Below are 12747 nucleotides of genomic sequence, written 5' to 3'. Positions count from 1 at the left end.
ATCCAAGCATAGTACCACAGCTGATGAACATGCTTTGCTGCTCCAAAGACTGACAGATGTCAGACTCTTGTTCACTTAAGTGGTTTTAAAATTACCCTTGCAAACAACAACAATCCATGACTCTTGTGACTGCCAATCTGCTTTCCTGCTATTCCCCAAGGGTGTTCCACACAGCTCAATAATGGGTTCTATTCTGTTCACTCTTTTTTTTTTTAATCAATAACATCACATCCTCCATTAGAGATCACAACACTCATCTTTAGACAGTCACTCATCTTTAGACAGTCTTGTAATAGAACAAAGTACAAAAACTTAGTTACGATTTTTTTGCATTGTAAAAAATTGGGAAGATGCCCCATGGGATACATTGTGGGCACCTACAACCAATGGATCATTTTTGCTACACCTCTCATTCTGGATCTCATCAGACTGTGCTGGTGCACATATCCATCTATGAGTACAAAGACACACGGGCTTCTTTGTATTGATTATTCCTGAAGACATGTACATGTTTATAAAACTGTAATTCAAATTTTATTATAACATATTCATCAATCCTTTATCTGAGATGCTTATCCTCACAACGGTCACAGGAGTGCTGGAGGCTCTCCAAGCTATTTTTGGGCCAGGGGGCGGGGTACACCTTGAACTGGTTGCGAGCCAATCACAGGGCACTTAGAAACAACATTTGCACTCACAATCACACCTAAGAGCAATTTAGTCTCAAATTGATGCATGTTTTGGAGATCTGGGAGGAAACCGGAGCGCTGACAGAAATCCATGCAAACTCCACACAGGTGGGGCCAGGATTTGAACCTTGCTTCTTAGAACGGTGAGACAAATGCTTTAACCAGTCGTCCACCCACTGTCTCACCATTACAACATACGTTATTCTTTCATTTTATTTACAAGCAACAGGACCGCATCCTTAGTAGGTTTTGGAATTGGAGGGTCACAATGTGAGTACTGTTGCAGACAACTGAAAAGGTCACAGAGATTTTAGTCTGCTCCATGACTACTGTCAAGCTGCCTTGAAACATGGCACCTGTGGCAAAGCATGGCAAACACAACACCCCGAGCTCAAGAAGTGCAGCACTCTGCACACCTTGACATCTTGGAAGTCTGCATGAAATGGATTTGGACACAAATGTGCGTATTATAGACACACACACACACACACACACACACATATATACATATATATATATATATATATATATATATATATATCGGGATGGATCAGCTGGTAAAGCGTTGGCCTCACAGTTCAGAGGACACAGGTTCGATCACAGGTTGGCCTGTGTGTTGTTTGCATGTCTCCGGTTTCCTCCCACATCCCAAAAACATGCAGCATTAATTGGACACTCTAAATTGCCCATAGGTGTGATTGTGAGTGCAGCTGTTTGTCTCTATGAGCCCTATGATTAGCTGCCAACCAGTTCAGGGTGTACCCCGCCTCATGGCCGTTCACAGCTGGGATAGGCTCCAGCACGCCCCGCGACCCTTGTGAGGATAAGCGGCAAAGAAAATGGATGGATGGATATATATACACATACGCACATAGGTAAATACTGTATATACTAAAAAAAACTCTTTTCAGCAGGAGGTTTTAACTTGGCTCACCGCAACAGCATGAAACTGTTTGCCCGCTGGCATGATGGCGCTCCGGGGTGAAGTGACAACTTGAAGTCAAGCATGGGACAAGTAGCACTACAGAAGTATCGTGTTCCTTGTTTGTGTGAAGGCGTGATGTTATTCTCAATACACACACTGACACAGCCCTTACTTAAAGCAGAGCACTGTACTAATGGGTCATGTCTACATTCCATACAGTATCTATGCAGCAATCCCATACTTATACACTAGTTTTCAGGTGCACATTTTAAAAGAAGCCCGTTTAAAGCGTTTTAACAGTGACTGAGTTGTATTCCGCCACTATGGCTGTCTCTAACTTAATGACAGCTCTCAATATTCCCTCCTTCCCACAAAAAAAGTGCTTCTAAGCGCGTTCGGTGATTGGTTGTCTGATTTAATTTGGGGGGTACATAGCGGCTCATGATTTCCGCTTCCCGACATGAAGAAGAAAAAAAAAAACCCAAAGCCGCAAGCACGTATCGCTTGACAACACATACGAACGAAATGGTTACATGCACATTTTAGTGCAGCATGTCGGTTTAAAAGGGAGGGGAAAAGGTAATCGGATGATGTGGGGTGTTGAGGTTTCAAGCGCAAACGTGGGTTACATTCAATTTTGTAAGCGTTCGTTTTAAAGTATTCAGTACTTACAGGTGCGGGGAAAGTTTCCTCTAAGGCAACAGGGAAGAAAAGGCAGAAAGCAGGGCATAATCCATGTGAGATAACGATCAGTCCGACTCCGGGTTTAAGGACTTGGAAGTAAAAGTCACAGTGGGATCGCCTGCGGATTGCGCTACTTATTAGTTACAAGCAAGTGGCCCACCCACTCCCCTCTGTCATTTTACGCACGTGACCCACAGCACAACAAACACAGCACAGACGAACTCATAAGTCAGCCAAGTGTACGAGCGCACAGGTACTTTTGTCACAGCGTCACCATTATTACATTTTCTGCATTAATTGAGGATGGCAAGATGACATGATCGTGGACTAGTAGAAAAAGTACAGTATATTCTGACAATTTTTATCTAGTTAGCTATTATGGTTTTTAATCAACCGGTAAAATAGATAAATAGCTTTTTCTTGATATTTTAAATATTTATACCTTCCTTAGCTATGACCTATGAATATTGTACAAGTTATAAAGTAGACTTATACACTTGGTAATCGATTAGCTATGGTATAAAAACATGACTAAAGCATTATCTCGAAGGATAGTTTTAGTGGGATCTGTTGATGGTACATTTCTAGGATGTACTCCTAGACCTCAGCTAAGGCAAAATTGCCAATTAAAGTGCTTAAACCAAATTCTGGCGTTTGGTATTTGTTTGTCATATCTATTTGTCCAATTTGGCACACTACATTGTGTGGTGGGTGAAGGTAATGCCATCATGATTCCCCATGGTGGAGAGCTCCATTGGAGTGTGGTAAATGATAACAAATTCCTTAATTTCTTCATTTACCCCAAAATACACGATAGAAACTTCTGAGAACGACACCCTATTTTTTGAAGAACAACTCCATTCTTCCTAATTCCCAAATACATCACTGACATCAGGCAACACCCTACAACAACAGTTTGACACCTATAGGTGAGGCATAATGCACTATATGTGCAACCTAATTCTGCATTCAGCAAAATTGGTCCAAGCACTTCGTATCGGTTCAGGAGAATTTGGAAGGGGGTCATGAAAAATCAACACCTTGAGACTTTAATGTTCAGTCACTCTTTTTTTTTTTTTTTTTTTTTTTTTCAAACAGAATGTCAAAAGCTATCAATGATTACAATATTAGATGTTTATCCTAGTGAGGATAAGTGGAAGGGAAGATGAATGAATGAATACATTTTATCTGTAGTGAGTGTATCCTTACACCATCAGTGACTTCAAGGTACTAGCAAAGTAAAAATAATTTAGCAAATTTGGCTACAAATAATCATCATCTAGGGGTGTAAAACTCAATTTTGTCATGGACCACATTGTCGATACCTCTATGGGTTCAATTTGTACAGTTTCCCTAACCACATGAAGAGGAACCAATACAAATGTGTCATCATTATACAAATACACAACAAATTGATGGCTAACCATAAAGCAAGGTCACTAGTTTGTTCAACTATTCTCTAGGTTACTCTCAAAAGGAGTTTGGGAACAAGAAAAAAATCCTTGCAATAGCACTATGTTATCATTATTAAGTTTTGGCACAGATTTGAGCACCAATCATGGAAGGTGATGCACATGATTTGCTCTGGTGAGCCATAAAAATTGAAATGTGTTGGGCCAGATTCTGACCCCCGGGCCTTGAATTTGACACCTGTGGTGTAATCAAACTGTCTTCATGCTCATTAGCAAAGCATACACAAGAAGGCAGCTAGCATGATTTCCAGGTTTGGTCACATGCATGATGTTCCGCATACAGTGGATTGGTCAGTGGGCTGTAGCAATATAAGCCTTAAACACTATGTACAGTACAAGTGTTAAACAATGCAGAACATGTCTAATAACATTTTCACAAGCCTTTGTGTAAATTGTACATATTCTGGTAACAACATCTAAAACAACGTAGAAAGATAGGAAAAACAGGTTTTTGAAATCTTTGAGAGATAGAAGATGGAAAAAAATAGGGACAACAGTCTAATTTCTAAAAATGATTTGTGCTGGTCATTAGACAATTAAAAAAATTTTGTCAATCAGTTCATAATGCTAGAAAAGCTATGACAATGTTTTTTTTTTTTTAGTATGACATGAAAGCCTAAGCTAACAGGTGGATTTTTTTTCTTCTTCTCACTAACCTGGAAGATAATTAAATGAAGAAATGCTTCACTTAAATGAAATAGCCAAATTAACTTTAAAGTACTAAACCACTTTAATTTAGTTCAACAGATTATTTTTACTTAGATGTGAAGTGGTTGTGTCCCCTATTTTAGGGAGGCTTCAATGCTGATTTCAAGTAAGAATGATGAATGACTACATGTAAATTCACAATTAGATTTCAATTAGCTTTACTGAATAATTCTAAATAAGTAACATTTCAAATAAGACGGAATTAGAGCGAATGGTAAATGTGCTTTCACTTGTATAACCTTTTTCTTCTTTTAAAGTATTCAAAGCTTTTTAACACTATCTCCTTATTTATCTATTGATAGTGCAGCATCAGCAGCAACTGAGAGTTCAGTATATCACTAGAGAACACTTGGACAAGGTCACAGGGGTTCAGGATTTACCCACAAGTTTAGAACTGAGAAATTACATCTCTACTGCCTTAGTGATATACTGTTGTGTGAGTGGCTGCATACAAAAAAAAAACAAAAAAAACCTTTCCATGTTTATTCTGGGTTTACATTCCAGTGAAGTCTTTTGAGGAGGTGCTATCATTGTCTCCTTAAAGTTGTTGTTGGACCAGCAAACCAGCATCTCCAATGTCAATCACAGGTGTTTAGCCCCCATGGACTTAAATGTTTGGACAGACAATTTTAATGTTCCCTCCCTGCTCACCACACACAGCGAGGTAAAAGACATGGATTAAAAAGGTTTAACACAATGTGACTATTATAGCAAGCGTGATAATTTTAAACAGAGCATAAAACGTCTTTAGTTCAAAGTACCAATTTTTTACATTAATTTGGTATTTTTTTAGCGAAGGAAATAAAGGGTTAGCATGGTGGTTCAGCTGGTAAAGCATTGGGCTCACAGTTTTGAGGACCTGGGTTCAGTCCCAGCCCTGCCTGAGTGGAGTTTGCATGTTGTGCCTGGGTGTGTTTTTTTTTCTTCCCAGGCATTGCGGTTTCCTCCCACATCCCAAAAACATGCAGCATTAATTGGACACTCTAAATTGCCCCTAGGTGTGATTGTGAGTGCGACTGTTTGTCTCTATGTACCCTGCGATTGGCTGGCAACCAGTTCTGGATGTACCCCGCCTCCTGCTCGTTGACAGCTGGGATAGGCTCCAGGACTCCCCGCAACCCTTGTGAGGATAAGCGGCAAAGAAAATGGCTGGCTGGATGGATGGATGATGGATGGATGGATGGATGGATGGAAAAAAAGGTTTTGACTCTGCTAGCAATGGATCTAGTGGTGACTGTTTTTTTTTTTAGATGTGAAGATATTCATTCAAATCCACACATATTAGTCTTGATGCACTACAGGATACAAAGAAGTAGCTTTTTACTGGATTACATGTTTGGATAAAAATAAATTAGCACATGCTCAAAATTCAACAGAAACTCCATATCAATACACATAACTTGAGAAAAGTCTTAATTTTCCACAAACAAAATGGATCAACAATAAAGTACTGTATATAGAATTACTTTGAATACCACAGTGACATTGAGGCTGCGCTCTAAGGGTCTACAAATGTGCTGGTTTGCATCTCTAATTGATGGGATTTGTACTAGAAATGTTTGCCCTCGTTACTTGAGCAAATGTGTTTTTCGGAAAAGAAAACACAATGTTTGCCTTCAATACAAAAACACTCTATTCAGAGTCTAAACCATTGAGAGCACTTTTGTTGCAAGGCACCTGTCTTCATAATGTGTTACTAATCTCTGAGCACACAGAGCCATTGATGTACATTCAGTGGGATGAGAGGAGACATACATGTGGAGACATTGAAGATAAATAAATAAATTGGGCATAAATTTGGCCTGCGGCTTTTGTACAATGGAGTCCTCGTGCAATATGGCAAAATATTTGAAGTGAAAGAAAGAAAGAAACTATTAGTGTCAAACACTCCAAGAATATCTGTGAGAAACGTGTTCTAGTTGGCAAAAAAAAAAAACATTCCCTTGTTTAATCACATGTTGAACAAGAGATAGAAGGATAGAATAGGAGTAATGACTCTGACCCAGTAATAATAAGCATAATTCTTTGGGGAAGGCTTTTTCTGTACCAACATGATTACACCCAAATACACTCAACAAAGTCCATCAAGGCATGCGCAAATCTCTTCCACTACACTGTACTGGCCCAAACCCACAACAGTTTGGGGTGGTTCATTTCCCAGTGGCCCACTACTCACAGGAAACTGTCCCTTTATCGTTAGTGTGATACCTTGACGCCATTGAATATTAATCAAATCAAATCAATCAAATCAAAAGCCTTTAATGTCATTATATGCTGTGCATACAACGAAGGTTCATGAGTGAATAAAATAGAATAAAAATAGAAGAAAAATAGAAGAACATCTGAGGTAAAAACAACAGATGGAATACTTAGATCAAAGTATTGCATTGCTAAAATAAATAAATAAATATAAATAAATAAATAAATAAATAAATAAATAAAGAGACACATTTACATCCTATATTTTTCAGTCTTATGCTCCCTGTCCAGGCTTTGGTAGATTATTAAAACCAAGGAAAGCAAACAACTGCAGTTTTATTTGCTTTAATCTAAATTGTGTTTGGATTATTAAAACCAAGGACAGCAAACAACTGCAGTTTTGTTTGCTGTCCTTGGTTTTAATAATTTAATAATTAAGTACACTTGAATGAAGAAAGGATGGGTTTCCTCCCAAAAACATGAGACATTAATTGGACACTCTAAATTGCCCTTAGGTGTGATTGTGAGTGTGGCTGTTTGTCTCTATGTGCCCTGCAATTGGCTGGCAACCAGTTCAAAGTGTACCCCGCCTCCTGCCCGTTGACAGTTGGGATAGGCTCAAGCACTCCTGCAACCCTCATGAGCATAAGCATCTCAAAAAAGGAATGAATCAACGAATGAATGAATTAAGAACGAACGAATGAATATAATTGACTTAATTTGGTGATGGGTTAGGTGCAGTGCGCTTGCAAGACTAACACACAGTGACAATATGGGAAACGTCTTGAAAGTAGTGCAAAGTTGATTGACAAAGAACTGTAGTGTTGGTTGGAGGAGCAATACTTTTTAATTGGAAACACTAAATTGCCCCTAGGTGTGATTGCTGTTTGTCTCTATGTGCCTTGTGATTGGCTGGCAACCCGTTCAGGGTGTACCCTTCCTCCTGCCCGTTGACAGCTGGAATAGGCTCCAGCACTCCCGTGACCCAGATAAGCGGTTAAGAAAATGGATGGATGGATATTATATACGCCTTCTGAGACAGAGTAGACTGTGCTATATAAACAATGTGGAAACAGTATCACCTGATATGGGAGTGTTTCTGCACGTCTAAGGTTATAAGCCATATTTCCAACTGGGCTTGGGTTGACTCCTCACCAGAAACAGTCATAATTATGTATTTTAAACTTAATGTGCTGGACAAGGGGCAACAGGGTGAATGATTGGTCAGTGAATCCGCCTCACAGATCAATTGAAAACTACAAATTGTCGATAGGTACTAATGTAAGTGCAAATGCTTGGTTGTTTATTTGGTCCCTCCGATTAGCTGGCAATCAGGTTCAGAGTGTATTCTGCCTCCTGCCCGCAGTTAGCTGGGATAGGCTCAAGCATACAAATGAGTCTTGTGAGGATAAGCTGTGTAGAAAATGGATGGATGATGCAGGACAAGCTGCAAAGACAAAGAAAGAATGGTTCAATGACGGCACATTTGTATTGGTGTATAATGCTTCCTCGGGCTTAGAATGTGAATGCATGTGAAATTTGAAGCTGACATGTAAACTTGGATTACTTTCTGTCTCACGGGGAAATACACAAATTTGCTTTCTGAATATTGATAAGTCGCAGAAAATGTGTTCAGCTTTAGTTTGTTGCACCAGGTTACTTGGTTTCAAAACAGCTAAAGAGGAAAATTCATTAGAAAAGTTTAATCAAGCAGTTTCAATGTTATCCATCCCTATTAATGGACACATTACCTCAAAGTACAATATGGAGGAGTTGATTTTTCTTCTTCGAGAAACGTGCAGGTGTTTTTGTTTAGCTAAAGTGATTGTCAAGTAACTTTGAGGGGATTGCAAGAAAATAGCATTAATTAAATTTTCATACTAATGTATTTGTATGTCTTTCCATGATTACTAGAAACACTAGGACTTTTTAGTCCTTCAGCATTTGAACAAAGAGCCACAATTAAATGTTGAAGTACAAAACCCTCCCAATAATGTTACCCTTCTCAGATTCAGTATAGTCATTTTCCCTATAACCAAATATTTCAATATATTCTTTCATCTTGGAATAACTGTGCATTGTTAGAATCAGCATAATTGAAACACACATTCCGAGATTACAGTATGTACACTAACTGCCACTCAAAAGGGACCTACAATAAAAGGTAGACCATTATCATCACCATTGACCTGAAATTCTGCTTGATGATGCCTGCACTGCATCATACTTAGCTCTTATAGTTAATACATTTGGGAAGAACAGTAGTGAACATTTCTCACTACGACGCACTAATTTTTCACAGCAACAATCGCAATTAAAATATTGCTTAATCAGTGTTGAGTTGTTAGAGACATTAAGGCCCGAAAAACTGTATTTCCTTCGTTTCATAGCATCTCTTGGCTCTCTCTCTCTCTCTCTCTCTCTCTCTCTCTCTCTCTCTCTCTATCTCTCTCTTCCTTTCGCACTCACATTTATACCTATGGACAATTTGGAGTTTGCAATGAACCCCTCTTAAATGTTTTTGGATGTGGGACGAAACCAGAGTACCCAGAGAAAACCTGCATAGATGAGGTTGGATTTGAATCCAGGACCTCAGAACTGGGAGGCAGATGTGCAACCCAGTCATCCACCAACAAAAACAAGTTACAATAAAACAAATGAAAAAGAACAAAAAGGAGAGGAGACAATATCTTCATTTTCATTCATTGTCTATTAAAGTTCAGTGACCAAGTTATGTATAAATACTTTTATTTTCAAACACAAAAATTCTATAAGGAAGGGTTGCGTCAGGAAGGGCATCCGGCGTAAAAATTGTGCCAAACATATATGTGCGTTCATCTGAGATGACACGCTGTGGCGACCCCGAAAGGGACAAGCCGAAAGAAACTTACTTACTTACTTATAGGGATTCTCATTTTGTGTAACATTTGCAGATTTGTATGATTAGTAAGATTGATTAATTATTATTAAAAAAATACTGTAATGATATCCTTGAGACCAACTGTGATTAGATGTCCACGTTTTTCTGAACACACAGCATCATTTTACAAAATCTCAAAAGATTATTACTGTATTCAGTAGTCTACTTGAATAGGTGTGCCTTGACGTGCCGTCTCGTCGACGTGATGATGTCACATATCACATGGTTTTGTTTTTGAAGGAAGTAAAGATGGCCGCCCAGTCTTTTCTCTCCGAGTCAGCTCTCGGTTGGTCTATTTTCACCTTTATACTTTTGGTAAGCACTTGCAAAGTTGTCTCGTCACAACATCATTTTTAGGGTCAAAGAAACATTAGTTGAGATACTTCGCGACCGATTACCCTGCTTTGGTAATTTTCAGCGTCTACATGGCTCCCGTTTTGTATACACTACTCCCGTCGCCTATTCTGACTAAATTCGTCATTACACACACTGTTACTATATTACATAGAGGTTTTATATAAAGAGAAAAATATCTACTGCGTGCACATTCATATTACGGTGTGTTTGGAAAAGTTGTCATTTGCTAATAAAGTATATCCAGAATTTGCATCTTACGCAGTTAGAAAAACGTTGTTTAGATGATGTAAAATTTTTGTTGCTGTTGATCAAAGGATGTGAAATATGAAAATGACGTGTATTAACGTACACACTAAATACTTCCGAGACAATCTTTGAACGAATTGGAAAAAGTACATTAGGACTAAAATGAATGCCTTTGAAGTAGTTAAGCAGGCTTAGTGCTTATTTAGCCGTGGCTGTTTATTTAGAATACTGCCTAACTGCCATTAAAGTTGCTCGGCTTCCTTACAATGCCACCACAAAGTGATCTGATTTGGATGCGAAGCAAGCATCATCACCTGGAAAAAAACACACCGCACAATCAGAAGGGCTTAAGGCTGCTTGTCTTTTAATTGATCCTGTCTCTGAGTCGCAGTCCTTTATCCGAAAGAACTCGCTTTAGCAGTGTCCTCACTTCCTACCGCATGTGTGCCTTGAATATGACCTTGTCATTTGTGAATCTTTCCATCCTACCGTCTCATGCATTTTTGTAGGAGTAATGTTTTCAAATTCAGCAACAAAACATTGACAAAAAATACATCCACATTTGAGTGAACCTGCTTCCCCCAATCAAAGGCAGTTTTGTCTTACAATGCTATTTTTAATCCACCATTTGATTTGTTTTAGCAATACAGTGCTCTCGATAACTACTACAGTGTCACTCAGTTGAGGCAGGTTCATTTTTGACCATCAATTTTAGTTACAAAGGTACCTTTGGTTCATGCGAGATGGACCTCAACCCCAGGGTTCCATTGACATACTGACTCAACAGTAAAAATCATCTGTGCATCTCTTACATTTTGGGAAATTCATGGTAAATTTTACATTATCCTTCTTTGAATACTACTATTTACTGCTTTTTAGCCGTTAATAATCTACAGTAAGGAAAATAATTATTTGAACACCCTGTGGTTTTGGAAGTTCTCCCACTTTGAAATCATTCAGGGGTTTGAAATTTTCATTGTCGGTGCAAGTTCACTATGAGCGACTATAAAGTACCCTTAGTGTTTTTTTTGTTTTTGTCAAAATGCTTAGTTCTATTGCGTACCCTTCAAAATAAAAGGCTGAACACCTTAAAAAGGAAATCAAGTTAAAATTTGGACATATAAACCATTTGGTGTGAGGAAACAGTCCCAAATCAAAAAAATTATCAGTGCGCTATTTAACTTTTAGCCACAAAATGGGGTTACTTTCACACATATTGCCTTTTAGTGCATGGGTTTGATCGTGATGCTGGTTATAAAGAACACAGATTTAAATCTTATATTTAGTCGATGCTGCAGGCTGTTAGGAAAATGCATGTTCATAATTTAGACACCCTTTATTTAAATCATGCAAACTTTTTGATCCATTCCCCTAAAAGAATCTGAATCGAGAATCAGTTGGAACTGAAATCAAAATAAGGAACAGTAATCGAAAGCGAAAGTGTTCAAATTCAAACAATGCCCTACCTAAGTTCACCGTACATGTAAATAGCCATTCCATAAAGGTGGAGAAAAGCGCTCATTCAGAATTGAGCTTTTAACTTTATATCACAACTAGTGGTGGCTTAGTCTTCTCCACATTTTTAGAACACACTGAATTCTTCTTTTCCTTTCGGCTTCTCCCGTTAGGGGTCGCCACAGTGTGTCATCTTTTGCCACCTAAGCCTATCCCCTGCATATTCCTCTCTAAAACCAACTGCCCTCATGTCTTAACTCACAAGATCCATCAACTTTCTCTTTGGTCTTCCTCTCGCTCTTTTGCCTGGCAACTCCATCCTCAGCACCCTTCTAACAATATACTCACTCTCTTGCCTCTGGACATGTCCAAACCATCGAAGTCTGCTCTCTCGAACCTTGTCTCCAAAACATCTGACTTTAGCTGTTCCTCTAATGAGCTCATTTCTAAATGGGTGCTGGTTTTCATGTATCACAAGGATGTTATCCTGTATATTTTCTACCTCGCATCACATATCGCAGGTTTACATAAAAATCGCACATTTTGTTTTCCATTGTTGTGGTAAGTGGTAAACTAAGTGGTACAGATAGCTGCAGTTCATGCATTGAACATGGGTTCCAGTTTTGATCCCAAGTCTGTATTGAATTAGTTTGCATAAGGGTTTGCAAGGACTGAGTTTGCATTATTACATGTAACAAGTCATGTATTATGTATGCTTTTGTGTGTTATGTATATTTTCTGTTTGTTAAGGTCATCCTTGCTTTCTGTTGGGTCTACATCCGCAAGTTTCAAAGTCGCCAGGAGAGTGAAGTTGTTTCAACCATCACAGCAATATGCGCACTGGCTATTGCGCTGATAACTTCAGCACTTCTTCCTGTAGATATATTCCTTGTCTCCTTCATGAAGTACCCAAATGGCACCTATAAGGTTTGTGTCTGCTATTTGGTCTACTAATTGCCTCGCTAAACTCTATCAAATAAATTGGGTTTCCTTAGGCAACTTTTAACAAGTTTGTAATTTTCTTTCAGAACTAAGCGATATGGATTGTTTGTCTGAAAGCTTAATACATTTCTTGGCTCATGAATTCCATTA

The 12747-nt window shown here is 38.6% G+C and overlaps 2 protein-coding genes across 3 annotated transcripts in view; one reads left to right on the top strand and one right to left on the bottom strand.

The window, feature by feature from the left end:
- LOC133509779 (collagen alpha-1(XIX) chain) overlaps positions 1–2423 on the bottom strand; it is a 106336-nt gene extending 103913 nt beyond the window's left edge. For both annotated transcript variants that reach the window (XM_061837128.1, XM_061837129.1), the window contains exon 1: positions 2287–2423. The gene's annotated coding sequence lies outside the window, so the exon portion shown is untranslated. The remainder of the gene's footprint in view (positions 1–2286) is intronic.
- A 7366-nt stretch (positions 2424–9789) lies between these two features.
- The window catches only part of lmbrd1 (LMBR1 domain containing 1), a 50759-nt gene continuing 47801 nt past the window's right edge, over positions 9790–12747 (top strand). Inside the window, exons 1-2 of the mRNA XM_061837839.1 lie at positions 9790–9912; positions 12406–12582. Of these exons, the coding sequence (XP_061693823.1) occupies positions 9820–9912; positions 12406–12582 (270 nt within the window). The 5' untranslated portion in view covers positions 9790–9819. The remainder of the gene's footprint in view (positions 9913–12405; positions 12583–12747) is intronic.

The sequence above is a fragment of the Syngnathoides biaculeatus genome, chromosome 12 (assembly GCF_019802595.1).
Source record: "Syngnathoides biaculeatus isolate LvHL_M chromosome 12, ASM1980259v1, whole genome shotgun sequence".
Classification (NCBI taxonomy): domain Eukaryota; kingdom Metazoa; phylum Chordata; class Actinopteri; order Syngnathiformes; family Syngnathidae; genus Syngnathoides; species Syngnathoides biaculeatus.
Note: the sequence above shows the minus strand (reverse complement) of the source record. Positions and strands in the feature narration are given on the sequence as shown.